Source organism: Neocloeon triangulifer, unplaced genomic scaffold, assembly GCF_031216515.1.
Source record: "Neocloeon triangulifer isolate White Clay Creek 2 clone unplaced genomic scaffold, ASM3121651v1 ptg000003l, whole genome shotgun sequence".
In the NCBI taxonomy this organism is placed as follows: Eukaryota; Metazoa; Arthropoda; class Insecta; order Ephemeroptera; family Baetidae; genus Neocloeon; species Neocloeon triangulifer.
In genome coordinates, this window is record NW_026775546.1 from 914,174 (window position 1) to 941,926 (window position 27,753).

At 34.7% G+C, this 27,753-nt stretch overlaps 6 protein-coding genes across 8 annotated transcripts in view; 3 read left to right on the plus strand and 3 right to left on the minus strand.

Moving 5' to 3' along the window:
• The window catches only part of LOC132192924 (UDP-N-acetylhexosamine pyrophosphorylase), a 99,173-nt gene extending 82,377 nt beyond the window's left edge, over nt 1-16,796 (plus strand). Inside the window, exons 1-11 of one of the 3 annotated variants that reach the window (XM_059613158.1) lie at nt 11,405-11,561; nt 13,035-13,203; nt 13,902-14,062; nt 14,126-14,336; nt 14,700-14,875; nt 14,932-15,104; nt 15,209-15,402; nt 15,467-15,607; nt 15,664-15,843; nt 16,051-16,104; nt 16,435-16,796. In XM_059613158.1, the coding sequence (XP_059469141.1) occupies nt 13,076-13,203; nt 13,902-14,062; nt 14,126-14,336; nt 14,700-14,875; nt 14,932-15,104; nt 15,209-15,402; nt 15,467-15,607; nt 15,664-15,843; nt 16,051-16,104; nt 16,435-16,576 (1,560 nt within the window). In that variant the 5' untranslated portion in view covers nt 11,405-11,561; nt 13,035-13,075 and the 3' untranslated portion in view covers nt 16,577-16,796. Of the gene's footprint in view, nt 1-11,404; nt 11,562-13,031; nt 13,204-13,901; nt 14,063-14,125; nt 14,337-14,699; nt 14,876-14,931; nt 15,105-15,208; nt 15,403-15,466; nt 15,608-15,663; nt 15,844-16,050; nt 16,105-16,434 lie in introns of those variants that run through there. The other 2 variants (XM_059613159.1, XM_059613160.1) reach the window with 2 other exon arrangements.
• Nucleotides 811-4,522, minus strand: LOC132192885 (ubiquitin thioesterase trabid). The gene is made up of 8 exons (XM_059613083.1): nt 4,193-4,522; nt 3,853-4,001; nt 3,125-3,538; nt 2,871-3,073; nt 2,354-2,636; nt 1,733-2,189; nt 1,394-1,542; nt 811-1,169 (listed from the first exon to the last, which is right to left on the minus strand). Exons 1-8 carry the CDS (start codon nt 4,298-4,300, stop codon nt 1,091-1,093), a joined length of 1,842 nt encoding a protein of 613 aa, XP_059469066.1. The 5' UTR covers nt 4,301-4,522; the 3' UTR covers nt 811-1,090.
• Nucleotides 5,772-8,379, minus strand: LOC132205791 (CD9 antigen-like). Its single transcript, XM_059635067.1, has 5 exons — nt 8,149-8,379; nt 7,202-7,396; nt 6,788-6,961; nt 6,500-6,727; nt 5,772-6,443 (listed from the first exon to the last, which is right to left on the minus strand). The coding sequence occupies exons 1-5, from the start codon at nt 8,212-8,214 to the stop codon at nt 6,291-6,293; spliced, it is 816 nt and encodes a 271-aa protein (XP_059491050.1). The 5' UTR covers nt 8,215-8,379; the 3' UTR covers nt 5,772-6,290.
• A 1,717-nt stretch (nt 16,797-18,513) lies between the features above and the next one.
• LOC132205631 (glutaryl-CoA dehydrogenase, mitochondrial) lies at nt 18,514-20,857 on the plus strand. The gene is made up of 9 exons (XM_059634825.1): nt 18,514-18,654; nt 18,826-18,864; nt 19,034-19,168; nt 19,282-19,515; nt 19,688-19,817; nt 19,874-20,090; nt 20,145-20,374; nt 20,428-20,588; nt 20,641-20,857. Exons 1-9 carry the CDS (start codon nt 18,594-18,596, stop codon nt 20,700-20,702), a joined length of 1,269 nt encoding a protein of 422 aa, XP_059490808.1. The 5' UTR covers nt 18,514-18,593; the 3' UTR covers nt 20,703-20,857.
• Nucleotides 20,737-23,214, minus strand: LOC132205630 (transcriptional adapter 3). The gene is made up of 9 exons (XM_059634824.1): nt 22,804-23,214; nt 22,565-22,740; nt 22,364-22,510; nt 22,091-22,228; nt 21,861-22,039; nt 21,695-21,798; nt 21,520-21,641; nt 21,240-21,401; nt 20,737-21,119 (listed from the first exon to the last, which is right to left on the minus strand). The coding sequence occupies exons 1-9, from the start codon at nt 23,021-23,023 to the stop codon at nt 20,970-20,972; spliced, it is 1,398 nt and encodes a 465-aa protein (XP_059490807.1). The 5' UTR covers nt 23,024-23,214; the 3' UTR covers nt 20,737-20,969.
• A 65-nt stretch (nt 23,215-23,279) lies between these two features.
• On the plus strand, nt 23,280-27,647 carry LOC132205632 (putative neutral sphingomyelinase). The gene is made up of 7 exons (XM_059634826.1): nt 23,280-23,573; nt 23,637-23,785; nt 24,074-24,247; nt 24,352-24,535; nt 24,713-24,913; nt 24,976-25,231; nt 25,367-27,647. The coding sequence occupies exons 2-7, from the start codon at nt 23,748-23,750 to the stop codon at nt 25,699-25,701; spliced, it is 1,188 nt and encodes a 395-aa protein (XP_059490809.1). The 5' UTR covers nt 23,280-23,573; nt 23,637-23,747; the 3' UTR covers nt 25,702-27,647.
• Nucleotides 27,648-27,753: the final 106 nt, after the last annotated feature.

Genomic DNA, 27,753 nt, shown 5'->3' on the forward strand with positions numbered 1-27,753 from the left:
CGCCTCTACCGACGATATTTACTGTCCAGCGCGAAATCGCAAAATTAAATTGTATTTGTGCAAAAAAAAAAATAATAATAATAAATTGGATGTTCCAGAATAATAATTTTTTTTATGTATTTGTGCCATTTATATATTTGATCTACAACACTACACAAAAAAAATTTAATGGAAGACACAACTAGCGCGGATGACTAAACAACAATAAAAATTTACATAATTATTATAAGTGAGTTTTGATTAGAGATTGATTTTTTTTTTTTAATTTTAATGATGGTCTTTATACGCGCAGTTTTTGTTTTTATCAAATTTTATTGCATTTGAAAATCACACTGCTCTGGATTATGGCTAAACAGCTTCCACCCCCTAAGTTGCAATTAGCGCGAATTTTGGTGAGAAAGAGCTTTAGCACAGAGTAGTGACTATAATAATAACATAAGACCTGATTGATCTACTATTTTAAATGGTTCACTCTCACTCGGCGACTGTCTCTAACAACATCAGATGTTTTAAAAGACTTCTGCTAGTTGTGCTACCATTATTTACTTTCATGTGTCAACAATATTTAATTTTGCCTCTGCATTTACATGAATAAATAATAATAACAAAATTACATGTTCAGAAAATGAAATCACAAATAATTTTATAAAACGAAGCTGCTCCCAAGTTGGGAAAGCTACTTACAAATTCAAATCCTCTCTCCACTTCACACACTAATTTGTCTTTCACAATCAGGACAATATATAATAATCTTTTTTAATACATTTCAAAAGTTACTATTTATGATCTCAACAGTTTTGCTCCACCACCTTTCACGCAAACCAATATAATAGGTGGTAGCCAGTAGACACTAAAGAACCACTCATATTTTATAACAGACTTCATAGATTTTTAAATTTTTTGCAATAAAAACAAGTATCACAAGTCCACAGGTGACACCAATTTATAGAACCACAAAACTGAGGTTACTTGATGGTCAGCATTCTTTTTGTCACATTATACATCCACCAAGATTTAAGTGGAGGTTAAAATATAACCATCTTTTTATTATTATTTTTTTTTGTTATTTATGGTTCATTCATAGTGCTGCCTATTCATCATCGGAGTCACCATCACTGGAGTAATCCTGCACAGCCACAGTACGACTGAAGGGAGCAGCGGTAGTTTGACTGCAAAAATAATAATATAAAATGTAAACATAATAATATATGAAAATTTGTGGGCTAATAAAACTTATTTTTAAGATAATCAGAATTAGTTTGAAAAATCGCTCTCAACAAATAGGTTTTTATCAACTTCACTCAAGACCACGATGCAGCCGAATGAGTCAAATTTGGCTAATTTTCATCACAGGTTTTTAAATTAAATTTTAAGAGGAATTAAAAATGCTCACCCAAGACGTCTGTAGTGGTTGAGCCATTCCTCTATCATTTGAGCCACAAGCAATGGTCTCTTGTCGAGTCTCTGCTGGGCTACCAACAGGCCCCCCTCAGTCACACACACATCCAGCCATTGTCGAAGAAGCGCTTCTTCCATACCCACCTAGAACAAGTTTGATTGAATAAACTTTATAATAGCAAATGGAAAAAAATTGTAGCAAAAAAAAAAATAATAATTTTTTTCATCGAATGCAATTTTTACATAAATCTTCCATTCAAATTGTTTTATTAATGAAAAACTGGAATCTTTTCAATGCGATTAATAAAAATTTATCAAGAATATGAAATTTTACCTCAGCGTGTGTGAGGAAGTGCACTGGAAGCAATTTTCGATCGTGGCTTTGCAGTGGCAAGAAGGTCACTTGTAAATCGTCATTGGTTACGGGAGTGGCACCCCTGATTGGATTCATGTAGGGTTCGATGGGCACAAGGGCTGAAAAGTGGCCCCGCGTGTAACCCAACGCCAGAGGTGATTTGTGACAGAACGACCTGTCCCACAGCAGGGGCAGGTAGACACCCTCAAATCTCGCGTAGCCGAGCGCCTCGCCCCGAAAACTTTTGACAAATTTCACACCGTACACAATGATTGGGCGTCTGAGGACGTGTGCCAGGGCAAACACATGTAGTTGCTCAAGACTGGCGCCAGGTTGAGCAGCAAGTGACAGCAGACCTGACCAGTCTTCTTCCCATTGGCTGTCGTCCAAAGAGAAGTGCATTAGGGACGCTTGCAACTCTTCGTACTCTCGCCACCTAAAAGTCAATCAATTATGATATATTGAGAATTCTATTTGAACGAGTAAGTTAAATATTTTATTTTTTTATTTAAATTTTTTAAAGAAAATTTACGAGTTATAAATTTTTTCTAAATAATCTAAATTTTTAAATAAACTTGACATTAATTTAATATAACTAACCTAGGATAAAAAATATGCCCGCCATGACGCAAGCTTTCAGCTATGGCTCGTCTCAGAGTGTTGTCCCTGTCGAATACACCCCATGAAGCTTGCATGGCTGAATCAAGCAGACAATCGCCCGCAGAACGATTCCAGAGGGCAAACAGTCTAGATCCCAGACGCATTGTGATCTCTAAGGACCAATTCAGAGCTGGAGGATCATTCTCTAGTTGTGTCTGTGCGTCACGGTCCAGCAATTCGTCGTACAACTGCTCCTGCACTGACTGCGGAAGGTCCTCCACTTCTGGAATACACAAGAAAATTCAATGACTAAAAAATTGAAATTATATTAAAATATCTTAATTTGATATTCATATGCATCAAATAGCTTAATGTTATGCATTGGGATAAACTTGATTGACTTAAATTGAGATAACTTAAACGCCTTTTTTGTCAAACTCTAAACAAATAACACAATATTTTTCTTTGCATTTGTTTTTCAGAGATGAATTTCTCTGCTAAAATATACAAAACTTACCGGCTGGTAGAGCAAAAGTAGCAACATCTGCGACGTAGAAGCACGGGAAATTCACACCCTTGCGTTGCCGAACAAGCGAAGCAACCTGTCTACGAACATCAGCAGCAAGTTCTGGGGCTACATACGAAGGTACACGCTTGATTCCGGCACCGCCACCCTCAATCTGAGACAGAAGTGTGGCCAAAAGGTCCTCCTTTTGGAACCTAAAATGCAGGTTTAAAAACTGAAGCAGAAAAGTAAAGCCGAGTTCAAACCTGATGGCCAAGTGCACAAGAGTGTGACCGACATCGAAAGCCGAAGGTCGGTTTAGGAGTGCCACTTCGGTGGCCGTCAGCTGCCTTGTAGGGTCTCCACCTGAGGCCAAATAAGCCTCAACGGGGTTGGCATCGCCCTGGATGACCCCAATGCAAGCGTCCAGCCACGGCCAGTCGGCCTGGTGAGCGTGACGGCGCCAACGTTTCGAATCGGAGTTGTTGTTTGCAACAGGAAAATCGTGAGGTGGAGATTCTCGCATGGCCTGCAGTCGGTTGTCAGCCGACACAACTCCACAGGCCGTTTCTGGGCTGTTGACGGTCTGGCGTTTGTGGCTGCACATGGCGCAACGCATGGCGCGCGTCCAATTTTGGTAAGTGCACCGCTGACAGATCCATTTGAGTTGATCATTTAGCCTGCAAACAAGTTCAAAATTTTTTAAATTCGCCAGACGTGTTAGGTTATTTAAGCACAGTGAGCAAGTGATAAAATTTTAGCTTCCAAGTAAAAAAAGAGCATAAAATTTTCAAAAACTCGAAAGCATACTAAGTTTCAAAATGCTAATAAAGCAATTTCCATTACTGTATTTTAAGAAATTTCTCTTTTGCAGAGGTCATTAATGTCGAGCTATTTGTATTTTTAAACAATTATAAAAGCTTTGAGCATTTTCTTTCTTCTCAAATAGATTAAAAATGTATTTATGAGGTCTGTTGACAATAATTTATCTTACACATCGTCTGCCAGCTGGAGGGCTGCAAACTGTTCCTGCAAATCCACCTCATTGGCGGTTGTGGCCTCGGCACCTCCAGGCTTCGGTGAACTTTTGCCAGTGCACAATTCTGAAGTTGCAGCTGGTTGACAGAGCTCGTAGATGTCACTCTGCATGAAGAAAAAATAAATTAATTTCGTAAAGCGCCACAAAAATGGAAAAGGGAAATCTAAAATTATGGTGACAAAAAATGCGAAAACAAACAAGAGACGTTTGATAGCGCCTCAAGCAACCAATTTGGTCCTTTTTCTCGCTTTCCAAATGCGTTTTTATTTCGCATCTTTATTCAGAAAAAACTTGCCTGCTCGATGAGAGCCCTCGAAGCCCTGCACATCGTGCATTTTATGGCTGAAGGGTAGTTTTCGTACGTGCAGTAATCACAGGCCCACTTTTCACGCTCCGTCGACATATTTCAAGGATTCGGCGATTCGGCCGTCGCAGAGCCCTCAGAAGTGCGGGGGCCTGAAGGCCCCTGTCCCAGAGCAAGTTACCTCACTTTTTCCGACCCTTCGTTGTTTACATAATCCTTGCTGTTTTAATAAAAGGAAAAAGAGAACACGATTTACGGAAGAGAAAAAAGTTTTTTAACTTCACGAAACGTCATGGCGACACTGACGGCAATGATACATGACCGACGGTGGCGCCGTTAGTTCTATGTTGTAGCAAGGGATAGAAAATGCGGTGAGCAATTGATGAACTGCACCGATGAAATTTGTGAAATCGCTAAATTAGAAATAGATGCAGCACACAATACACCTGCCATGTGAAATTCGGTCACTTGTATTTTACGAATGTGGCAACCAATGCGAAAGTTTAAATTAATTTAAATGGATATTCTAGCGAAAATTTTCCTTTTTTTTTCATTTTTAAAACAGATTTATATTCAAACCATTAATTGGAAAAAGAATAAAGGAAATAATATTAATCATCCGAAAAAAAAACAAAATTAATTAAAATAAATTAATTTCAAAATATTTGATTTCAATAGTATTGTAATATAACTGATGATTTATATGCCAGAGAATTTTCAGAATTTAATTGCTGCTCTTATAATGTTTATTACATTTTTACATCATATATCAATATATCAGTAAGTCGTGATTTTTAATAATTTTTACATTTTATAAATCAGAAATGCTTTGGATTCGGACACTTAAAAATAAAAAAGGACAGTACTTGTTATCTAAAACATTATATCAAGATTACACAATTTTTATCTTACAGTTAATAAACTGGTGAATTAAATTGCAAGGGTAAATTCCTATGGTTGAAATATAAGCACATTTTTTAGTATGATTGGGACTTACTTTTATTATTTTTTTTAACCAGATAAAGTTTCAAGATGAGAGGTAAACTGGTACAACGTTGGGCACAGATATTTAAATTAATTTTATTACCAATATAATTATAAATTATAAGGCAATAAAAGTTAAAATATCAAATATTATTATATGACCCCAACTTAAGAACGACTAGAAGATTTTGTGCGTAAACTTAAATAAGGGTAAAACTTATTCAGCCCAATATAAAATAGTTATAGAAGAAACATATTTAGCTTAATTATTATTCAATCAGAATCTGTTTGCTTTGTGAATGACGGCATTTTGTAAGTAATAAATCGTTAAAAATAAAGATTCGTGTAGAAAAATTACAAAAGTTTGTCAGGTATATTAGGATTCTTAATAATTGATTTTTCACGTTTTCAAAGATTGCATCTCCACAGATATTGGAATATCCTTGTGATTTTTGCACTGTCAAATGCATTTCATGGCTTGGAATAGTGACAGAAAATGTAAAAATCAGTAAAAATTCCAAATACGCTACAAGAAGGGAAAGGAAATCAATCCAAATAACTTAATTTGTGCAAAAATATTTCTTCGTTGAAAAAAAAATCAAAATGTATATTATTTGTACTTCTCTATATACTTGATCACGCAAAGATTTTTTGCATCTGTTTGCGGTTCAGTATATTAGCATGTCATGGACAAGTCTTCATTGACACAAAAACTAGCTTGGACTTTGTTGCGAATCTCCTCGCAAGTGAAAATGTTCGGGCCCTGCGCATAAAAAAATCGTTTCCTTCCCCATCTCGCAATCTATTGTTTCTTTTCTACAAATTTTCTCATTTCCTCAACATTTGAATAATAATTACATCCAACTTAATACTAATATTTCAGCTACCTATTGGGTAGAAAGTGTGGTATTTTCAAGACATCACACACTCAGATCTACGAGTTTGGTGGAAAAAATCATGCAAGATGGCGTTTGTTCCGTTGTTAAAAAATCTCAGGCTTGTCATTTGTTCAGTTATCGGTAAGTAAAAAAATGTAAAATGTGGTGGTTTGAGTATTGCAATGTAAGAATTTCGAATCATGGCACCAGAATTGCTCAAAAACGAATTAGGCTTTGTAGCGGTCCATGGAACGAATTGCGCAGCAAAGGACGATTGAGAAGAGCAGGCCGAAGAGCTCCAAGGCAATGATGCCCACAAATATCAGCACAAATGTCGGTGTGTTGTCGACTTTCCACTGGAGAATTTTTGCGGTACAACCCTGTTCAGAGTAAAAATTATAGAATCCTTCAGGATAAGTATTTAAAATGTGCTTACTTCAGAGAAAATCGACACCTGCTTCAAAATGGCGCCAGTTAAAGGCCCCTTGATTTCGGTGGCCGCTTGGCACTCTTCAGATTCTGGGTCACCCGAGCAGCAACTAGTGGGCACCTTGTATGACTCAATGGCCGAACTGATCATAATCTCGAAGCCGCTGCTCGGATTTTTTTGGTTGAACGTGCTGAGGGCCCAGTCGGAAGGTCCTTTGGCTCCACAACATTCAAGCTGTTGAATTAATAAAATGTTAAAGATTTTCTTTAATTTGCATGAAAATGAAATCCGTACTCTTTGCTGCACTGTGTCGAATGTTCTTGCACGGGATGGACCATCGGTGTAGTCTCTCTTGACAGTTGTCATAACACTGTCCTCAATAAGAGCATCTAGACGGTCCTGGTGAGTGTACGCCCATGCTCCAGCTGCGATCTCAGCAACCAGGATGATCAATAGGAAGCAGAAGAACTGGTATAAATAAAATGTTAAATTAATATTCCAATTAGATAAAATAATTACAAAATTTTCACAATTTTTAGCTCAATCTAATAAATATAATTAAATCTTTGACAAATTTAACACATTTTGATTTGCAAATTTTAATCAATTTGACTTACAAAACTGTCTTATATTATTTGTTACTGCAATTATTAATTTTAGGTGTTTCAATTTTTTTATTTTTTTTATTTTGCAAAGAAATTTACTCACCAAAACCAGCATGCACTGAGATTCTCTGAAAGCGCCAGTGCATCCAAGAAAGCCGATTATGAACATCAGAGCACCAACGATCAGCAGGATGTACAGGGAGATGAAGTAGTTCTGCTCTTCGTCCAACAGGGACGTATACATCCGTGGGTCCACTATTAGCCATGTTGCCAGCCCCAGAATCGCCAAACCTGCCAACTGAAATTTCAAATCGATTAATTTTTATGATATAAAAAAAAATCATAATGCATCATGAATTGATATTAATTTTGTACAGAGGAAAAAAAGTAAAAAATAAATAAGATTCAAAAAATGCTTTAAAAAATAATTGTTTCAGTGTATTATCGTTAAGGTAAAATATGAATTTTTACTAAAATTCAAAGATAGTATAAATTTAAATTAATAACAATAATAAACGTTCATTATAAGCCCTGACTCTAGGTTGCAAATTTACCTTATTTTAAGTTTCAAAGTGGCCATTTCAACTCACTTCAATTGATGTATATATTATTTAGTTTTACATAAATAATTTTTTTTAAATACATAATGAAAATCATATCAATAAAAAGAAATTAATTAACTAAAATTTAATTAAAAGAAAAAAAGCTTTGACTCATTCGGTCATATAATGCTCTCTCTTCGACTGCCTGCCAATGGGAAAAAAGTCAGTGGTCGGGCATTGTACATAATGAGAGTCGAGACTTGACTCTAAAATACGTGAGTTGGGGGTGGGCGGATGTACCGAAATAACTGAATGGTTTGGTTTGTTTTTTTGCCAAGTGGTGTTTGTGATTGGTGTTCGATTATGACAAATTTTTGAATGCCGAATGCACTCCAAAATCACCCTCACTTAATTATACGAAATGAAAATCGCAATCGCAGTTTACGAACGTCAGCTGCACAAGATTTTTAGGTAAATTGAACGAGTTTATTGTGTTTAAATGTCTCACCCAGAAGACGAGGTTGACGATGACGACTATGTACTTCAACAGCCCGCAACATCCTCTTAGCGCCATTTCGCGGCGCCTCTCTGTTTTTCACTTTATGCTGGAGACAAAGAGTTTACTGTCGAGCAACGACGCGAACCCTTTAACTTGTAAAAGCGCAATTTGTACTCGATTTTCGGAAGAGAAACAATCAATGTGACGACGACGCCCAATAGTTTCTCTGGAGTCTGCACAGATGGACCACAGGGGAAGAGAAATTTGACACGCGCATGCGCAGCTTTATTATTTTTATCTTTTTTTTACTTTTTTTTGGAAATTTTGTGTCGATTTTGGGCTGTTTTAATTTTATTTATATGAATTTCATGAATCCGAAAAATTTTATATATTTATCAGGAAATTAAAAAAGGAAACACTATGATAAATAACAAGGAGATAAATAAATTTGAAAGGACCAAAAAAATCATTTCTCTTTACATTTGTGCTTTCCTTTTTAACCAAAAGAGGGCCAGCGGAGAAGAACTGCGGATAAACTGGAAACAAAAGGCGCTAAAAACTATACATTATGGGCCGGAAACGTCCAAAATGTGCGCGTGTTCCTTGCAATTATTGATATATTATACAAAAAAACGTGACGAGGTCTGGTTGGATTGGGACAAACGCTTATAGTCACAAAAACAATTATACAATCCCACACTGCCAATTTTCTGAATTATATGTACTTAAAATTTTTATTATATGCAAAAAATGTTTTTAGTAAAAATTTTGAAAACTAAATCCAATGATTATGATGTAAATGCAAAATTTATCAATTTCTCTTTGAATTTTAAATGATATATTGTAATGAAATGCAAAGTTGAAGAACGACTTCAATTTATTTTAATCTTAAATAATTTTCATCAATTATGGATATAAATTTATTACTTTTCAAAGTTTCGGATCACTTAAAATGCCCGGCGGACATAATTATGTTGCAGTGGGTTGCACTCGGTTGCAGTGGATCAAAAGGAGCCTGAAAGAGGCGAATTTAGGCAACCTGCTAGGTGCGTGTGTCAAGAATTTGCCTAGTGTGAAGGGGCTTCTGAAATATAGTTTTGCCACTAACAATTACGTTATTAATGATGAATGCTTATTTGAAATTTGAAACTCTCTTTATCTCTTTAAAAATAAAATTTTCATTATACTTCCTGAACAAAAATTTAATGATTTATTCAATAAATAAATTTAATTATGATTTTCAGAAACTTGTTAGTGTGCATGTGTTTTTTCTGTTCTAATTAGTGTAGAGTAGTGTTTTGTTTGTGTTGTAAAGATAGTAAGTTTGTAGGTCTGGCGCGAAATTCTGTCCTGTCTTGTTATAGTATATAATTGAAAGTAATAAACTTATCTTAAATTTTCTTTTATCACCCGCTTATTGAGAAAATTTGGAGGCGTAAAAAAGATGTAAAAAATACCTTCTAAATCACGTTCTAATTTCCTGAGAAAAAAAATAAGAAAAGGCTATCAAGTGACTTTATTTGTAGCTGTTTAAAAATTCAAATCAAGCAAACGTCGTCCAAGGACAGAAAATAAATTGGCAAAACCGCAAAAGCAGCTCCAAGATATGACAGGAGCAAGAGAGAGAGGGAGGGTGGGGTGTGGTCGCAAAATTTTGCTGCCGGAGTGAAATACTTTCAAAGGGAGTTTCCTTCTTACACGTTTATTTATCGAAACACTGCTTAATGGCAAGGCCGCATATTGATATATAAAAAGTAGCTGCAGCAAGTCGCCGGGGAGATGTGAGAGAGAAAAGGCTCACAGGCGACTTTCAAGGATAGCTGCTTTTTTCGTCCATAGTGCTTTTATATTCGATAGGCAATTTTGAAACTCGGATATATCGCGACACACCCTCTCGCCGGCATTTCCTGATTTTCATTACAATTTAATTACATATGCACGGAAAAAGCAACACACCACATTTTTATAGCAAATAGTTTTTTTATTACCTGTAAAAATGTTTATTTTCTTAATCTTTGGTGTGCCTTCATTATCTGTCGCATTTTTATTATCTGCGACTTCAATGTCAAGTTTACGCACTTGTCGGCGCTCTTTTGCGTCATGTTGACGGCTCGGATCTCATGTATGTTTGGGACAAATCCTTTTTAATACCGGTCATAATTATTGCAGAAATAGTCACTGCAAGGCGGAAGAAGTCTGAATTTGACCGTAAAATTTTCTGTCAAGAAAACACGGATATTGTTTGCGGTTTATTTCTATTATGAATAAAATCTATAATTGTGCATTTGTGCAAAATCCGCCACATTCTTCTAAATATATAGGCTTGCAAGCCACGCTCCTATCTGTTTCATATACTTTTGAGTCAACAGGCATAAAAAGAGAAATTAAAAAAAAGAGACACGAGCTTTCGCCTGCTTACTCTCTATATAGAAAATACCAAGGGAATGCTTTTTTCGGTTTTTTTTTTTCATATCTTTTACTAAAATATAAGATATAACTAAGGATATATTATAAAATTGTAAATTGCTAATAGACATGTCTTTTTTTAAGTATAATGAGAGAAATCTTGTACGCGCATCAAAACGTTTTATTACTGACTTATCCTTGCGTTGATAATTAATAATATAACCAAGTTTGTAATTTTTGATAAAGAAAATTTTTGATATCAAACAGCACTTAATAATTACATAGGCATACATATTTTGAATTTTTTCAGTTACCTTTCCCACATATAGAGTCCTTATCGAAAATCAAAATAAAAAATTCAGCAAGTAATAAAATCAATGAAATGAAAAAATTGCTATTAAATAGAGAATTAATAAAAAATTAGAGTACAGAGAAAAATTAGATTGCTTGAATAAAAAAAATTATCAATTTGGGTATCGATCCATACGAGTTTTTTAATTTGTTTGCCAGAGGCGTTTCTTTCTAATTTTGTGAAATTATATGTTTTGAACTTGATTTTTTTAAGAGCAATTAATAATAATTATACTTCTGGTGAAATTCGTAATAAAACCAAGGGCATTATAATGAAATTTATGGTGTAGTTTTTTTTATCCTAACGGTCCAGGAATCTATCCAGGAGACCTTATTGTTCCCCAAATTACAAACACGTATGAACCGCTGGAATTTATAAACATTATTTGATAATTTTTTTTATTATTTCGACTCAATTTTTTACGTTTCGTGCTCTCACCAGCTACGTGCCCGTTTTATACCGGGAGAGCGCGACGCGCGATTGGTGCGTTCTACGCTGGTGAGTACTGCTTAAGAGGCGCGATGAAAGCGAGGAAATATTTTAATCGGTATCGGCACGTCTGTGTAGTGCAGTCTGTCCGCGGACGTACCACGGAGTCTATCGTGTTGGTGAAATCAGCTTGAAAGTGATTAATTTGTTTGGGAACAACAACGTGAAAACAGAGGCAAGTTAAAACTAATAACAAAAATACCACAGAATAATTTACGAATTTAGTTTTAAATTAATAATTCTTTAAAATAATAAGTCATTTGTAATTTCACTGAATGACGATTTGCGAATTCTAGTCCACGCTTAGATTTTATTAATAACTATATCTTTGTTAAAGACAAAAATTTTTATTTTAATATTTGAGGTTTAATTCAATTTCCATTCAACGAAACTCGTCCCCTTCAAATAACAATTAATTGCACTCTTTGCAATTTGCAACTATCATAATTTGCCGATCAATATGGTACTTGTAATATAGAAAGGGAATGTATTGCTGGCATGACTTAATGATCGAGAAAGTAGTCGTAATCAACTCCGTGTTCAGCAGCGGTTTGATTGCCTAAAGTGGGTCAATTTTAGATTCTATACTTTTATATTGTTGCCACCTTTTAATGGATTTATTTGAAAAATCCTAAAAAAAGTACAAAGAAATGTGTTTTACCAGAAAATATGTTTACTTTTCACAAATCGAAAGTGAGACATTTTATAAATGTCAAGGAACGGCTTCACGTCTCAACTGTTGCATAAAAATTATTAAGTAATTAAGATCTGCTATGTAAAAGCAAGGTTGTCTCGTAGACCATAATACTTCCCAGCACTTCACGCATGATTAAAACTCCAGTAAATATAAATATAATAGCAACTGTGTAGATCGCAGGCGAGCGGAAAACGGCTTTTCACTTTCAATAACCATTGAACTGCATCAGCGACAGATAGAAAGTAAAAATCCGCTTTTGACAAAAGAGTTTATGCGCTCACACTTGAAAGTGCAGTGAGATATGCTTCATGATTGAAAATTAATATATCAATATTTGATTTGCAATAAGTTGAATTAAAGGTTCATTCCAAAGACTTGAAATAAGGTCTGGAGCCACAGTCTGTAAAAAAACCGCAATCAAAATTTAAAGAATATTCAATTTTCCCACTGAATGCTTTCAATAGGAGAAAATTTTATTTAAAAAATTATAAAAAGAAAATGTCGGTATGTTCAGGTAGCAAAAAATGTGATTTTCGCCTCAGTTTTAAATTTGGTATCAAAGGTAAGGCACGAAAATAAATAAAAATAAATTATTATATAATCTATAATTGTGTACTGGATTGATGGCTCCTGTTTTGTTTTTGTTGCAACATTTTAATATTTAAATTTTCTTACTGACCTCTCCCTTTCTCCTCCCGATGGTAAACAGAGGCAACACATAATAAAAATATTTATATTTTCAACCCCCAAGCAAAAAATAGCAAGCAATACAAAATTGTATTTGCTCTAGATTCAAAATGGTTTTTAACTTCAAATTTAATATTTTCTTTTCAAACAAATTATACCGGTCTGAATTCCAATTTTTGTAATTTATTTTTGGAAATAGAAAATTTTGTTTTGATCTAATGAAACTCTCTAAACACATATCTAATCCTTGAAAAATTTTAGCAGACGTAATTATTGGAGAAAACCAAAAACTACAAAGAGTCAAAATGATGAATGGAGCCGAACTGGAGATTTTAGAGGCTCGCCTCAGCTCTTTTGGTCAGCAGCATCTTCTACAATTCTGGCCACAACTTTCTCCTGCGGAAAGAAAGGAGCTCTTCGACGAGATCCTTAAGTAAGTAGTACTGATTGTAACCACTATGTTACTCACAAGAATGTAATAATTATTGATCATGAACTTGGAATTCTTGATTAAAATCTTGAAAAATATTGCAGTAATATAAGCTAAAAGAAAATATGACAAAAAAAAAACGATACCAGAGTCGAGATTATTTTGCACACACATGGGTTGGTCTCGAATTTTTTTAATAAATCATTATCTGGAGTGCGCCTCTTGTTGTACTTGCTGCAAGCGCAGTTTTTGTTTAAAAAATTTTTGTTGCAAATTGGGTTGTTTAATAATTGTGTACTTTAATCTGCTAGTTTTTGTGAGAATTTACAGAACAATGTTGATTGCATTAAAAGATTTCTAAACGTGTGTCAGATGAGATTAATGATCTAAAACGAAAACCGGCTTTGTTTTTTTTTGCGAAATAATATAAACGCGTAAATACTAAAAAAATTATAGCACAAGTTTATAATAAAGAAGCACATGGCAGGCTGGATGAACAATAATGATATTAAATTCACAATTGCATAAGCATTTTTCAGAAAACTAAAACTTAAATAAGCTTAAGTTTAAGAATAAATAACTTCCGCTCAAAATAAACAAATAAATGAGGAGACGCACTTTCCTAAGTTTCTAAATTATATCCTGCATTAATAATTTAATTAATAATGTGACTTTCCAAATTTTCATTAATTATTTTACAGTTTGAAATTGGAGGAGGTCACACAATTCTTCAAGCGCACCATGTCCTTCTCATCCACGGATCAGAAAAAACTCGACGATCGTTTGCAGCCGGTGGCCGACGATGTGTACGGCTCTGCGCTCAGAACGAATGAAGACAAACTTGAGCTTTACGAAAATATTGGTAAACAAATCTATATTATTTCAACTTGAAGACAACGGTGCATGAATTTTACTGCTCAAACAGGTCTGCGAGAAATCGCGAATGGCACCGTCGGCGTTCTCCTTCTTGCTGGGGGTCAAGGCACTCGGCTCGGAGTCAGCTACCCCAAGGGCATGTACAACGTTGGACTTCCATCGCAGAAGACGCTGTACCAAATTCAGGCCGAGCGCATTCGAAGACTCGAGACTCTTGCCTCAGAAAAATTCAATGGGATCAAGGGCAACGGAATCCCTTGGTAAGAATTTCTCACCTAAATGCAATTTTTTTTTTAAATTTATTCTTAAGGAATAAAAAAAATAGTAATTAGCAATAATTACTAGCTTCGAACAATAATTTACACAAAAAAATGCAAGATTGATTTTTTTTATTAATATATTATATTAAGTAAAAACGTTTGGTCAATAACTTCATTACTTTACATTTTCCATTAAAAACGTTTCTTGGAACCTTTGGAGGAAAGTCAAAGAATTAAAATAGCATCATAATTACTGTTTTAAATTCATTGTGATTTTGCACGCTGGTTCACTATTTATGTAACTTTTTCCTTCATTTAAGAAAAATTTTCCATATATATGAAACTACTTTTTACTCTCAAAAGGTACATTATGACAAGTGAGCACACTAAAGAACCAACCTTGGATTACTTTGCCAAGCACAACTACTTCGGGCTGAAACGAGAAAATCTGGTAGTGTTTGAGCAGGGCATGTTGCCTTGCTTCACATTCGATGGCAAAATCATCCTCGAGACTAAATCCAAAATCTCGAAATCCCCTGGTAAGAAGAAAATTATATAGAAAATCAAATTTAAAATTTCAAAAACTCCGCCGCAGACGGCAACGGGGGGTTGTACAGAGCCCTTCGTGAAAAGAAAATCCTGGACGACGTCGAAAGAAGAGGAATTCAGTATTTGCACGTCTACTGCGTGGACAACATTTTGGTGAAGATGGCTGACCCCGTCTTCATGGGATTCGCCATTAGCAAGGGTGCCGATTGTGCCGCCAAAGTAAGCCGAGTTTTTTTATTATTCAATTAATTAAATATTGATTTATTAAAAAAAAATGTTTCTAAATCTTAATTTGCAAATTTTTTTATTTCAATTTTATCCAGACTGTGGAGAAGACTTTCCCGGAAGAAGCGGTTGGTGTTGTGTGCAAAGTCGACGGAAAATATAGAGTTGTGGAATACAGTGAAATTACACTGAACACGGCCAAGAGGCGCAACGACGACGGCCGATTAACTTTCTCAGCCGGCAACATTTGCAACCATTTCTTTACGACGGAATTCCTTCGTAACATTATCGAGTATAATTTGAATTTTAAAAATTTCTTCTCAATAATTTTAATGAAAAAAATTCTCACAATAAAGCAACGAAGAAAACTCTCTGATGCACCACGTTGCCAAGAAAAAGATCCCGACAGTCGATGAAAATGGCAAAACCTTCGTTCCCAGCGCGCCCAACGGAATTAAAATGGAAAAATTCGTTTTTGACGTTTTCCAATGCTCCAAGTAATTTACAAAGAAACCAAAGCAAGAATGGTTAAATCAACTTGACTTTTCTTCAGGAATTTCGTCGTGTGGGACGTGGTGCGCGATGAAGAGTTCAGCCCATTGAAAAACGCCGACGGCGCGGCTAAGGACACGCCGACAACTGCCCGGCACGATCTCTACACACTGCACGAGCGGTTCCTTCGAAAAGCCGGTGCCGTATTTGTCAACAAGGACAAATCTATCATTCCTCCTCTGTAATTATCTTTATTAATTAAAAAAAAAAAAATCCAAAACTTAGAAAAAGAATCGACAAACTGAAACGAGCCCAAGCAATTTTTTTATATGATTGTGAATGTTGTCATGCACTTTCACTTATTACATTTCGTAACAATCTCGACAACACCACACTCCTTTGTTATTATTATCTATGACATTTTATAATATGGGTATTATATTTTCAGGTTGAATGGTCTCAACGGTACAACCAACGGCCAGGAAGCAAATAACAATGACATGTAAGTATATAAAAACCACAGCTTTCCTAAACTATATCCGCTCTATAATATCAGCAAAAAATTTCAACCTTTGTTTGAATTTGCACAAAAAATACACAAAATCTTAAAATGAAATATTAAAGAGTATCTTTTTTAGCACAAACAGAGGGTCAAATAAATTATTTTTCCCCCCAGTTTTTGTCTGTTAAAGTAAGTTTTTCCATAAATGTTTTAAATTTTATGGTTTTTCAAAAAAAAATTCTTTATAGTGCCAATTAAAAATATCTTTAGAAACTGTTAATTTCAATTTCGATTTCAAATAAATGTGTTTTGCAATTGCAATTTTTACAGAGAGAAATGTGGTATGAAGCGACCTGAGGTGATCGTTTGTGAGATCTCGCCTTTGGTATCGTACAGCGGAGAAAATCTGGAGCACTTTGTTGCTGGAAAAACTCTCTGTCAGCCGTTCACACTCAGGGCCCCGGAAGAGTAACCTTGATTTGAAGAACAGCGCAAAAAGGAGTGATCTTGACTTTTTACTAAGTGTGTGTGGTTAAAAAAAAAAAATATTTGGTAATTGCAAGTTGAAAGAAATGTCCGGTCGCGTGCAAGAGCTTCTTTTATAAGATTGATAAACGTGTAAATATTATGTAAATTTATTGGATTTTAAGTTCATTCTATTTTTGTAACAAATAAACTAAATGTTTACTTGATATGAGTGAAATGTTTATTTTATCTCATGAGTGTATGTTCTTGACTAACATAAAATAAAAATATATTATGAACTCCAATAAATAACAATGCTTTTCTTTAAACATAGATCAGAAAAATCATTCCATCCGAGAAAAGCATAAATTCTCTTTACACTTTAGGAAAAAATAATATAGAACTTTTGACATTATGACATAATTTTCTTTCAAAAATTAAAGGCTAAAAAAGGTTCTATTAAAAAAGACAGGCGCTTAATAAATCCATACCTTTTAGCTTAAGTGGGACATTTTAAATATTTATGTAAATAAAATTTAAAATTAGTTAAAAAAATAACCATCCTTATTTTTGTCCCGAGTTGCAATATCACCTCCCATGTTTTTATTTTATTTTTTTTTTTCCGGGAAAGTTATAATCTAATAATTAAAGTCAAAATATTATACTAACTGAAAGTTTTTAATGTTTAATTTTTTTTAAATGAAATTAAATAAAAATTTAAGGACAGCGTATATATGAAAAATTAATTGAAGTGAAGAAAAGGCGTACACTCTATTTCTTGAGCATGAAAAAATAAAAATAAATGTTGAAAATTTGGAAAATTACCTAAAATTGGGAAAACATCAATTTAAAATATTTAATAATACATTTTTTTTATACAGACGAAGGCTATGAAGTTCCAAGCTTCTTCACTCAAATTTAAATGTCCACATAATAGGTAAAAGTGTAAAACATAAAATTGTTCAAGATTACCCAAATTACCTTTTGTTGTCAAAGAAATGTAATTTAAATCTCGCTCACTTTCTGAATCCACGTTAAATTTCTTTTGGAAAATGAAAACGAAAACTACGCAACGCAGACACGACATTAACTCTACACAAAATAAATAAATAAAAAAACACTCATATTATTTATTTTATAAATTATAACTTATTGTTAGGTCACTATAGTCGCTCGTTGCAAAAGGTGCAATATCATGTTTCTTGACTATAATGCAAATTATTTTAAGTAGTATGACTGAAATTCACTGTATAGTTTTAAGGAGAAGTGCGTGATAATTCCAGTTTTTATACATAGAGTCACAATCGCAGACAACAGTTTATGTTTCCAAATCGCTTATCAATGGATCAGTGAAATTCCCGGCCATAAATACATATCTCTGGGTGAGAATTAAATTATCTTTGTTTTTAATGATTCAATTGTTTAAAAATTACATTTCTCAAAAAAATATGTTTTCGTTCGATAAAAATTCAAAATTTTTAAATATTTTCTAAATTAGGATTTTTTGTTTACTATTGTTAACTATATACAATAATATATATGTTATTGTGTAAAATAAAAATTACCGTGTGCAATGCGAAGGAACTGGAAAAGAGGGAAAGCGGCTGCTGCGTCCAATGCCGCGGACAACGGCGACAAGAAGATCTCTAGATCTACACGATCTCAACACCTGCAGTCAAGTCAAGTGTCCAACAACTCTGGGTTATCCGCAGCAGGAACTGAACTTGAACTGAATTACGGACGCAAAACACTTGCGGACTGCGGAGGTGCAGTGAGAATGAGAAAATGGAACAATTGAAAGACGGCCGCCGTTGGCGCACGGAACGGCGGCTTCTTATTGGCTAACTTCCTTTGGTTGGCCAGAATGAGGTTTTTGCCACATTCCCAACTGGACTGCAAATAGCTCGGCTCAAAACCGATTTGCCACCACCTGTGTTTTGATTTGAGAAAACATCTGTTTTGTTCAGCAGAGCTGAATTGACCTGATCTGTTGATCCTGATCGTGTTGTGCGACTGCAGAAGAAATGGCCGTACGAATTTTTCGCGAATTGGCATTGGCAAGAGCAAGTTCTGTGATAGGAAGAAGTAAGTTTACTTCAGGCAAATATAATACGAAGAAATTAATTTTTCTGTGCAATCAGCCATATATTCTTGCCAAAAATTTAATTATTACATAACACGCAAACAATAACACAACTATCACTTTATTCAAGGTCGTTTTGTTTTTTTAATTAAACACATATTCATTTTTTTCAGCGCAAAATCTATCAAGCTCTGCTTCTGCAGCAATTAAAGGTTTGTAATGACGATTGTCTAAATTTAAAAAAATCTGACTTTTAAGAATATTCTACATAATATACATGATCCAAATTTAATTATCAAATATTTAGGTTTTTTCCAGTTTTTTCGTTTTATTTTTTTTATCATAGATAAAAAAATGCAATAAATTTTAAATTATTTGCAGCCAAATTTGACTGGGAAGATGCTTTAAATTTGAATGCAAATTTGACTCAAGATGAAGTGATTGTTCGAGATTCGTTTCGCAGCTATTGCCAAGAAAAATTGATGCCCAGAGTCTTGTTGGCAAACAGAAATGAAGGTATAAATTTAAACTACTCTAATCAATTCCATTATTGTATCAAATGATATTTGTTATGTTGCTAAAATATAATATAGCAAACTAATATTTCAACTGTGTCTTCTTTTTTACAGTTTTCCATCGAGAAATTATGAGTGAAATGGGCCAACTTGGCGTTTTGGGCGCCACAATTAAGACTCACGGCTGTGCAGGTGTTTCTTCCGTAGCCTACGGTCTCTTGGCCAGGGAGATCGAACGAGTAGACAGCGGATACAGATCTGCTATGAGCGTGCAGTCGTCGCTCGTGATGCATCCCATTTATGCATACGGTACTGACAGCCAGAAGGACCGATTCTTGCCGAAACTTGGTATGCAGTTATTATTATTAAAAAAATAAAAGATTATTTTCTAAATTTCATTTGCACTGGAATTGGACGAATTAATTTTTTTAATCCTCCACATTTTGCAATTTTTTTAAATTTTTTCGGCTTTAATACTTTTTAAAATATCATTGTTTTTTATATAATGCTTTCTTTCTAGCCAAAGGTGAACTGGTCGGATGCTTCGGTCTAACAGAACCAAATCACGGAAGTGACCCAGCAGGCATGGAAACCCGTGCTAAATATGACAAAGAATCAAAAACTTATTTTCTAAGTGGCAGCAAAACTTGGTAAATATTAAACCAATAAACCTCTCACATAATAATTATGTTTACCTTACCATTAGGATCACTAACTCACCCATAGCCGATGTGTGCATTGTTTGGGCCAAGTGCGACGATAATCAAATCAGGGGCTTCATCGTCGAGAGAGGTTTTCCTGGATTGTCAACACCCAAAATTGAGGGAAAATTTTCTCTCCGAGCATCAATTACGGGAATGATTTTGATGGATCAGGTTCCTGTCCCAGAAGAAAACCTGCTTCCAAATGTTGCTGGCTTGAAGGTTGAATTAAAACATGTCAAGTTATAATAATCTTAATATGGAATTTTCTTCTAGGGTCCTTTCGGCTGTCTCAATAATGCTCGATATGGAATTGCTTGGGGTACAATGGGAGCAGCCGAATTCTGCCTCTCTGCAGCTCGGCAATATACTCTAGACCGCAAGCAATTCAATCGACCACTGGCAGCCAACCAAATTATGCAGTTGAAAATGGCTGATATGCTGACGGAAATCAGCATTGGATTGCAGGCATGCATTCAAGTTGGCCGACTCAAAGATGAGAATAAGTAAGATCTTCTTTACAAGTGATGAGACCTTTGCGGAACTTCAATTTTTTTAGGGCTACGCCTGAGATGATTTCCTTGATTAAGAGGAATTCCTGTGGGAAAGCGCTACAAATTGCTAGGGTTGCCCGAGACATGCTCGGCGGCAACGGAATTTCGGACGAGTATCACATTATTCGACATGTTATGAATCTCGAAGCTGTGAACACTTATGAAGGTACTATTGAAAATAAGATTTATAAATTGAAATAAAAAATATTTTTTTTTAGGGACACATGACATCCACGCTTTAATCCTCGGAAGAGCAATTACTGGGATTCCTGCATTTTAGCTTTAGAATGATGAAAGAATAAGCTCAAAATATATTATAATGATTCATATATTTTTATTCCTGTTATCAATTAAAATCGATACTGCTGTGCCAATATTTTTCTACATAAATTTATTTTTAACTAACTGGTTTGAATGAAATAAATAATCTTGAAAACATATGACGTTATTAATTTTGTACGGAGTGTAGAAATTTAAATAGAAGGAGAAAAATTATTTCCACCTTGAATGTGGCTGCAGACACTTTTACTAAATAGTTGATTTGCATTCACTGTTTTGGTCTCGCAATGGTAGCATCCAGGTGTTTGATTAGAGCATCTCTGTCCCTGAGCAGCTTCCAGATGGGCTCTTGTTCTTTCTTGGTCATGATTTTCCTCTTTATCTTATTTGCAACAATTTTCTTGTGCATTTCCACAAGCTGAAAGCAGATATTGTGAATTTAAATTTTACACAATCAACGCATGTTGTTTTACGATCAAACTATTTTTGCTCTCAATTAAATGTTAAGTTAATATATGTATACTTAAGTTTTTTTTACCTGAGCATCAATTTGGTGCAATTTTCTACGAATTTCTTGTCTGCCCATTTCTTCTGTGGCACATTTGAGAAGTCTTTGAAGTGATTTCACGTTGTGTTCATTGACTCTATTCATTTCCTCGTGGCACAATTTAAGCTCTTCAAAAATTTCATCGTCAGCTTCCTAAATGTAAAGAGTTGATATTTTAGCTAAATTAGTTTTTAGGGTACTTAAATTAAATAGAGCATAAAACTTTTATCTACTCTAGAAAAATGAGAAAAATTATATAAAATTTTCGTACATGCTGAAGTTCCTTGGGGTCAAAGAGATCCATTTCCATCAGTTCCTTCCTCATTCGTGATTCCAAACTGGCAGCTCCCGACAATGAGAGACCATTACTGATAGCTCTGAGCATTGTATCATCTAAATTGTAAAACTTATAATTCCGTCGACCAAGAAATTGATTAGCTTTTCACCTTTGCCAGAATCCAAACTGTGCTTCGACGAAGGTATGGGACCCTCTTCCAAAAGAGCGCTGACAATACGCTGTGTTATTGGCCCAGCAGCGGCAGCTCGAACACTGAAATTGAAAATAAAATTAAGTGTCAATTACCAGAGGATAACAAAAGAAATAGAAAATACTTGAGCTTTTCTGCCTTTTTAAGGTAAAGTTCGTTGTGAGCTGCTTTTGTCTTGCCCGGTGGATTGGCATCTTGAGTCACTTCCTCGTCGATCCACAGGGCCGAGTAGTGTTTACCAAGAGGTGGGATGTTCAAAGCACTTGCTTGGTTTGCATTTGCGCTGATCAAGTCTTTCAAGACCTGGGTATTTGATTTTGAGAATTGATTACATTTTAAATTTTAGTTGCTTACTTGAATGTCAGCTGTGGTGATTTCTGAGCAGTATGGCTCAACTGATGCCCAAAACTTGTTGGGAACGTCATTCTTAGGGTCAGATACATTCACCTCTACTTTAGGAAGTGCATCTATATCAATATCAGGTACTTGGAACTGGAAAATTGTGACAAAACTTAAATTTTTGGAAATTTTAACACAAATAACAATAAAAAATTAATAATCAATGAAGAGTGAAATTTGTAGGAATAGGTAGATTTTCTTGACGATCAGCAGAATTATGATAATTACATTTGATGGAGCTAATGTTGCAGGTGGATTTTTGACTTTAGTAAACTTAATGGGCAGAGGGCTCTGTGTCTCTGTAGATTTGCTACCAGATTCTCTAGACCTTTTGCTTGGTACCTCGTCCTTGAGCTTTGAACCACTTTTCTTGACCTATAGACAGAATTTGTTGTACCCTAATTTTCCAGGTTAGATAAAGATTATTACTGTTTTCACAATCCTTGACTTCTTGTCCTTCTTCTCCTCCTGGTTCTCCATAGTTCCAACTTCACCTTGGAGGGCTCTGATGCGTACGGCGGCTGCTGACAGCAGGACCTCAAGCTCAAGCTGCAGGGTGTCCAAATCTTCCATACTAATGCCTTCTTTTTCACTACGTCCAAGAACTGGTAAAGCAAAATGAATGGTTTAAAAATCAAGCTAAAATTAAAAAGGTTAATTTAACGTACTGGCTGTGTATCGAGGCAAGGTCTTAGCATTGTCACTGATTTTTACAAGCGGAAATGACAAGGTGGCCTCCTTGCTGTCCGGTGAGTCGGACGATGAGTACATCATCGATGTTGAGGCCAAAGGAGAGTTGGGGACTACTTCGGGTTGCTTTTTCCCTTCCGGAGATGACTGCTGTTTTGACCCAGGCTTTCCTGACTTTCTGACTCCTCGACTGCTCATTTTTCGTGCAATAACTTGGGGTAAGGTTAAAAATAACGCTCGTCAAACGAAGAATGTTCCTGTCACAATCAGTTCTTCTCTGGTTTCTCTTTTCTTCCTTCTTCCTCTCTCTTCACTTTTGTTATTTGTTCTGTTCTTTTGTTGTTGTTTTCAAAACAAACCCGGCTGACGTCACACAGGCTCCATGACAGATTTTCATAAATGAAAATGATATGGGTCCTGAGGCCAGGTGGCAGCACCAGGCGAGCCGTGGGGTCACACTTTTCCATTCTTGCATTTTGAATGTTGCTATAAAGTTGCAAATCTGGTCCTTTACCACTTATGGTCCGCGTCCGTAAAAACGTATGATTACATATATTTTGAAAGGAAGTGGGCTGTAAATCCTGCTTTTGGCCAGAAGTGCGAATTTACCATACAAATGCCCAGCCCCGAGCGCCGACACACAGCAACCAAAAAGGATTTCCTTGCCACAACAAACTGAACAAACCGGAACAAACATCGACTTTCTTTAAATTTCAGATTAAATTACGAGACTATTCAGGTTTCGCAGGTAGACTTTGGTGTTATATCTTGCCGTTTTTCCAACTCTATAAAATCTATAATTTTTTTTCAGAAGGCCAAGCGTCGAAAACAAGACTTCGTCGGTAAACATTGACTGCAAAAATTTTTGCACTTTGCAGTTGATAGGTCTCGGTCATAGAATTTGACGTTACACCTTAAAAAAATGGCTTTTAACTTGTCAATCTTCACCCTTAATTGTTGGTAAGTAATGAAAAATTTTAATGAATAAAAAAGTGAACTTTTCCGCAGATTTTTTTAAGAATATGTACATAATTAAACATTAACTTGTGTAATTTTATTACTGAATCCATAATTATTCAATATTATAATTACTTATATTTAATAATTTCAATTTATTATTCAGTAATATTTTGCTGAGTCTCAATGACTTGCTTTGTTTATAAATTGACTGCTATGTATTTTTTTTTATGATTTTTCCTGTGATAATTTAAAATGAAAAAACTGAATTAATTAATTTTCCTTATTTAGGGGCATCCCTTTTTTATCCAAAGATGTGCCAGTGCGAATGAATGCTATAGCCAATTTTCTGGCGCAGTGTTCGTTTGATGTAATCTGTTTGCAAGAAGTCTGGTCCAATTCCGACTACGAACTCATCAAGAACAGAGTACAAGACAATCTTCCTTATTCTCACTATTTTCACAGGTGCGACAATTGAATTTTCTTGATCAAAAAACATGAAAAAACTTTTAAACCAAAACAAAATATAAGCAAATTAGAAGTTTTCATAAAATTAAAAAAAATTTCAGCGGTGTCATAGGCTCCGGACTTTGCATTTTCTCCCGATACCCAATAATCGACAGTCTGTTCCATCAGTGGGCTGTCAATGGGTATGTTCACAAGATTCAGCATGGCGATTGGTTTGGTGGCAAGGGAGTTGGTCTCTGTCGAATCCTAGTCGGAGAACATCACGTCAATGTTTACACTGCACATGTAAGTGTTTAAAAGTTTATTTACCAAATGAATTTTAATGGGTAAAATAATTTGCAAGTTTTTTTGTCGAAAAAATATATATTTTGACCCTCTTCATCCATATTAGATTGATTTTTAAATTTGATAGTTTGTGCTGTAAAATTTATTTTTGGTTATTGTAAGTTATTCTTCTTTTAGTTGCATGCCGAATACGACCGTGAGAATGATGAATATTTGGCTCATCGAGTTGTTCAAGCCTTTGACACAGCCCAATTCATTAAGTTGTCAAGTTCACCTCACGAAATCAGTGTGGTTGCCGGCGATCTGAATACCGAGCCGTACGACAATGCATTCCACATCATTAAGCATGTGCCTGGCCTGCATGATTGCCAAGACTATGTAAGGCAAATCTATCATAAGTTTTTTTAATGTCATTATGACGAGAGAAATAATTTTTGCAGAAAAGTGAGGAACTAATGACAAACGAGGCTAAGAGCAATAATTACCGGCTAATGACGGCTGCATCGCCCACCGCACCAGGAAAAAGGATCGACTTTATTCTTTTTAAGCCACCCCAAGGGGTTTCGGTTGATGTGAGAGATTTTGGATACGCATTGCCAGGCAAAGTCGAAGGCACAGATTTGAGCTATTCGGACCACGAGGCACTGCTTGCAGTTCTATCAATTAACTTTTCAATGAAAAGTGATGATAATAAAGGTATAAATTTTTAAATAGTTTAGATGTTCGCCTTATTTAAATTTAGTAACCAAATTAGTTGGTATAGATAAAAGTTTTGTTTTCGTATTTAAATCCAATTTCTTTGATATTTTTCTAATTTTGATCATTTTACAGTAAGCGAGGTGCAAACTTTAAGAGTAAATGCTCTTGAAAAAGCCATCAATGTATGTGAAGAGGCGTTGCACGATCTAAAACAGAAGCAACTTCGCCTGACCTATGGTGTTGTTTTTACTTTGCTGGCGCTCTTGGCAACACACATCCTCCTTCCGAAGTTGCTGCCTGATGGACCTTTGGCTACTGGTTTCAACGTCGTCCTGCACCTCTCTTTATTGCTGACAGAAGTCTTTTTGCTGTTCATGATCACTATTTGGCACAGGATGGAGGTGAACGGTATAAACGCAGGAAAACTGGGTATGCAGCTCACATTAGACAAGCTCATTAATGCCTAAATTATTGACTATGGCAAGAATCATATTTAACTGAAAAAGACGAGGGTCTCATACGAATGCTCGTATGCATCTTGTGGATGCAAGAGGCAAACATGCATTATAAATATATTGCTATATTTTTTCTTTTCAATTACTGCTCTCAATGATGACAATCTGTGTCCGAGCTACATGTCAGACCAAGACCCTCTTGTTAGTAAACCAGTGCCCCCTTTTCTCGTAGTGCAGAAGACATCAAACCTTTTTTTTCCGTTTATATTACAGTGTTGGAAATTGGTGAGATATGCTGTGAACGAAAATTCATGCAATGAATTTATAATTATTGCGGACAAGAATATTTTTAAGCGTGTCAGATGATACAATAATTTTGAGGGGAATTAGAAGTTTGCTGAGTTAAAAAGAAAAACAGGCTAAAGTTAAAGAAAGAGTGGATTATTTTGCTGATCAAGCTTGCACAAAAGATTTTTCTTCTCCAATCTGCGGTGAATTATTATTAATCGAGAGCTTAAATATATATTCGAAAAGAGAAATAAAGGCAAAATTTAAAGTAAGTTTTGTAGATAAATATAATATATTATTTTCATAATCAAATTTGAGAATTGAAGTGATCTGCTGAATGCAAAGTGGCTTCAAATGGAGAAGAATCTTTTTTCAAGTCACCATCTAAAAAAAAATTTATTCACGTGGTTTTTTTCCTTTCAGTAATTATACTCATTGTGAGTAATATAATTTCAAAAATTTCTAATTTTTGTTAACAAGAAGAAGAAAGCTTTAGCTTGTCACGATATTATTAAAAGATAAAAAAAAATTGCACATGTTGAGCAAAAAGCAAGCATATTTTCTGATGGTAACAAAAAAGAGGTGCACACAATGTTGTTGTTTTGCCATGTCTCTTTCATGTGTTAAATCGGTTGAATCGATCGAATGAAAAAAATATATAATAAAAATGCACCATAGCAGTGCTGCGGTGGTTTGGTTGTAAATGTAATCAACTACAAGTTTTCATGAAAAAGTCTTCTATTCTTCTGTTTGTGCTTACGTTTATGCTCAAAAGAATAGGATACCGCCTGTAAACAAAATGTTTCTTGCTATATATTTTATTTGAACACTTTTTATGCTGCCCAACATAAAGCCAAGACAAAGATCCCGCTCCAAACAAGTATATCGTAAGACTTAATCTTACAGTTAGACGCCTTGTGTGTGTTATTTGTTATGCTTTAAATTTATGTGATAATAGTAATTTTAAATCAAAAGATTTTAATTTATATAAGTATCGAGTAATTTGAAAATAATGGCATACAGGTAGAGGAAAGAGAATTTCAGCAATATTTAAAACACTTGTAAGTGCTTGCACACAGATATACACCTGCTTACATTTAGACTGAAGCATTTTATTTTCTGAAGTCTATCAAATTTTGTGTGATTGCAACTGTGTACCTTTTGTACAATTTTTATATTTCGCCATAGAAATAAGTTAAATCTCAACTTGTTTGTCAGCACAAAAGAGATACGTGTTTTATGTTAAAAAATATTTTTGAGAAATAGATTAAGGCGTTATCAAAAATTATAGCTTTGCTACTAGATGTCTCAACGAGTTAAATATAAAAATATTAGAAAAAAATTGTTTTAGCTTGTGGATTTGTTTTTTTAATTTCACGTGAAATTTTTTGACATAAAATTACGAAACGATGATATTTGATATCATCGAGGAGGAAAGAACTCTTCTATTAACAGACGCGTCAGTCTTCATCAGGAGCGCGAATTCATTTTACTTATCTTTGTTTCAAATGTTGGGACTCAAGAATTCTAAAGCACATGACTTGTATGGATAGTTAAAGGTTTTTATTAAATAATCAATTGTTCTTTTTCATTTTTATACACGTGCATATATGTTAATTATTGGTTGTTGAATTATTCAGTTTGTGAAAAATAAATATAGTTACATTAAATTTGGCTCAGATTAATTATAATTACCAATATTAATATTTTTTTGCAAATTAGAGCCCATTATTATATTATTCTGATTTGATTCTAAAACGTACTAAATTATTTTAT

What these genes read in the sequence shown, in the direction of transcription:
- LOC132192885 (XM_059613083.1), bottom strand. Translation starts at nt 4,300, where the DNA reads ATGTCGACGGAGCGTGAAAAGTGGGCCTGTGATTACTGCACGTACGAA. An exon ending in CGAGGGCTCTCATCGAGCAG is followed by an intron (nt 4,002 to 4,192) that starts GCAAGTTTTTTC and finishes TTCTTCATGCAG; the next exon opens with AGTGACATCTACGAGCTCTG. An exon ending in TACTTTTGCTCTACCAGCCG is followed by an intron (nt 2,637 to 2,870) that starts GTAAGTTTTGTA and finishes TGTGTATTCCAG; the next exon opens with AAGTGGAGGACCTTCCGCAG.
- LOC132205791 (XM_059635067.1), bottom strand. Translation starts at nt 8,214, where the DNA reads ATGGCGCTAAGAGGATGTTGCGGGCTGTTGAAGTACATAGTCGTCATC. An exon ending in CTCAGTGCATGCTGGTTTTG is followed by an intron (nt 6,962 to 7,201) that starts GTGAGTAAATTT and finishes TATTTATACCAG; the next exon opens with TTCTTCTGCTTCCTATTGAT. An exon ending in AGGTGTCGATTTTCTCTGAA is followed by an intron (nt 6,444 to 6,499) that starts GTAAGCACATTT and finishes TACTCTGAACAG; the next exon opens with GGTTGTACCGCAAAAATTCT.
- LOC132205631 (XM_059634825.1), top strand. Translation starts at nt 18,594, where the DNA reads ATGGCCGTACGAATTTTTCGCGAATTGGCATTGGCAAGAGCAAGTTCT. An exon ending in AAGTTCTGTGATAGGAAGAA is followed by an intron (nt 18,655 to 18,825) that starts GTAAGTTTACTT and finishes CATTTTTTTCAG; the next exon opens with CGCAAAATCTATCAAGCTCT. An exon ending in CGACTCAAAGATGAGAATAA is followed by an intron (nt 20,375 to 20,427) that starts GTAAGATCTTCT and finishes CAATTTTTTTAG; the next exon opens with GGCTACGCCTGAGATGATTT.
- LOC132205630 (XM_059634824.1), bottom strand. Translation starts at nt 23,023, where the DNA reads ATGAGCAGTCGAGGAGTCAGAAAGTCAGGAAAGCCTGGGTCAAAACAG. An exon ending in AGTCAAGGATTGTGAAAACA is followed by an intron (nt 22,511 to 22,564) that starts GTAATAATCTTT and finishes TTCTGTCTATAG; the next exon opens with GTCAAGAAAAGTGGTTCAAA. An exon ending in CAGTTTGGATTCTGGCAAAG is followed by an intron (nt 21,642 to 21,694) that starts GTGAAAAGCTAA and finishes TTTACAATTTAG; the next exon opens with ATGATACAATGCTCAGAGCT.
- LOC132205632 (XM_059634826.1), top strand. Translation starts at nt 23,748, where the DNA reads ATGGCTTTTAACTTGTCAATCTTCACCCTTAATTGTTG. An exon ending in TCAATGTTTACACTGCACAT is followed by an intron (nt 24,536 to 24,712) that starts GTAAGTGTTTAA and finishes TTCTTCTTTTAG; the next exon opens with TTGCATGCCGAATACGACCG. An exon ending in TGCATGATTGCCAAGACTAT is followed by an intron (nt 24,914 to 24,975) that starts GTAAGGCAAATC and finishes TAATTTTTGCAG; the next exon opens with AAAAGTGAGGAACTAATGAC.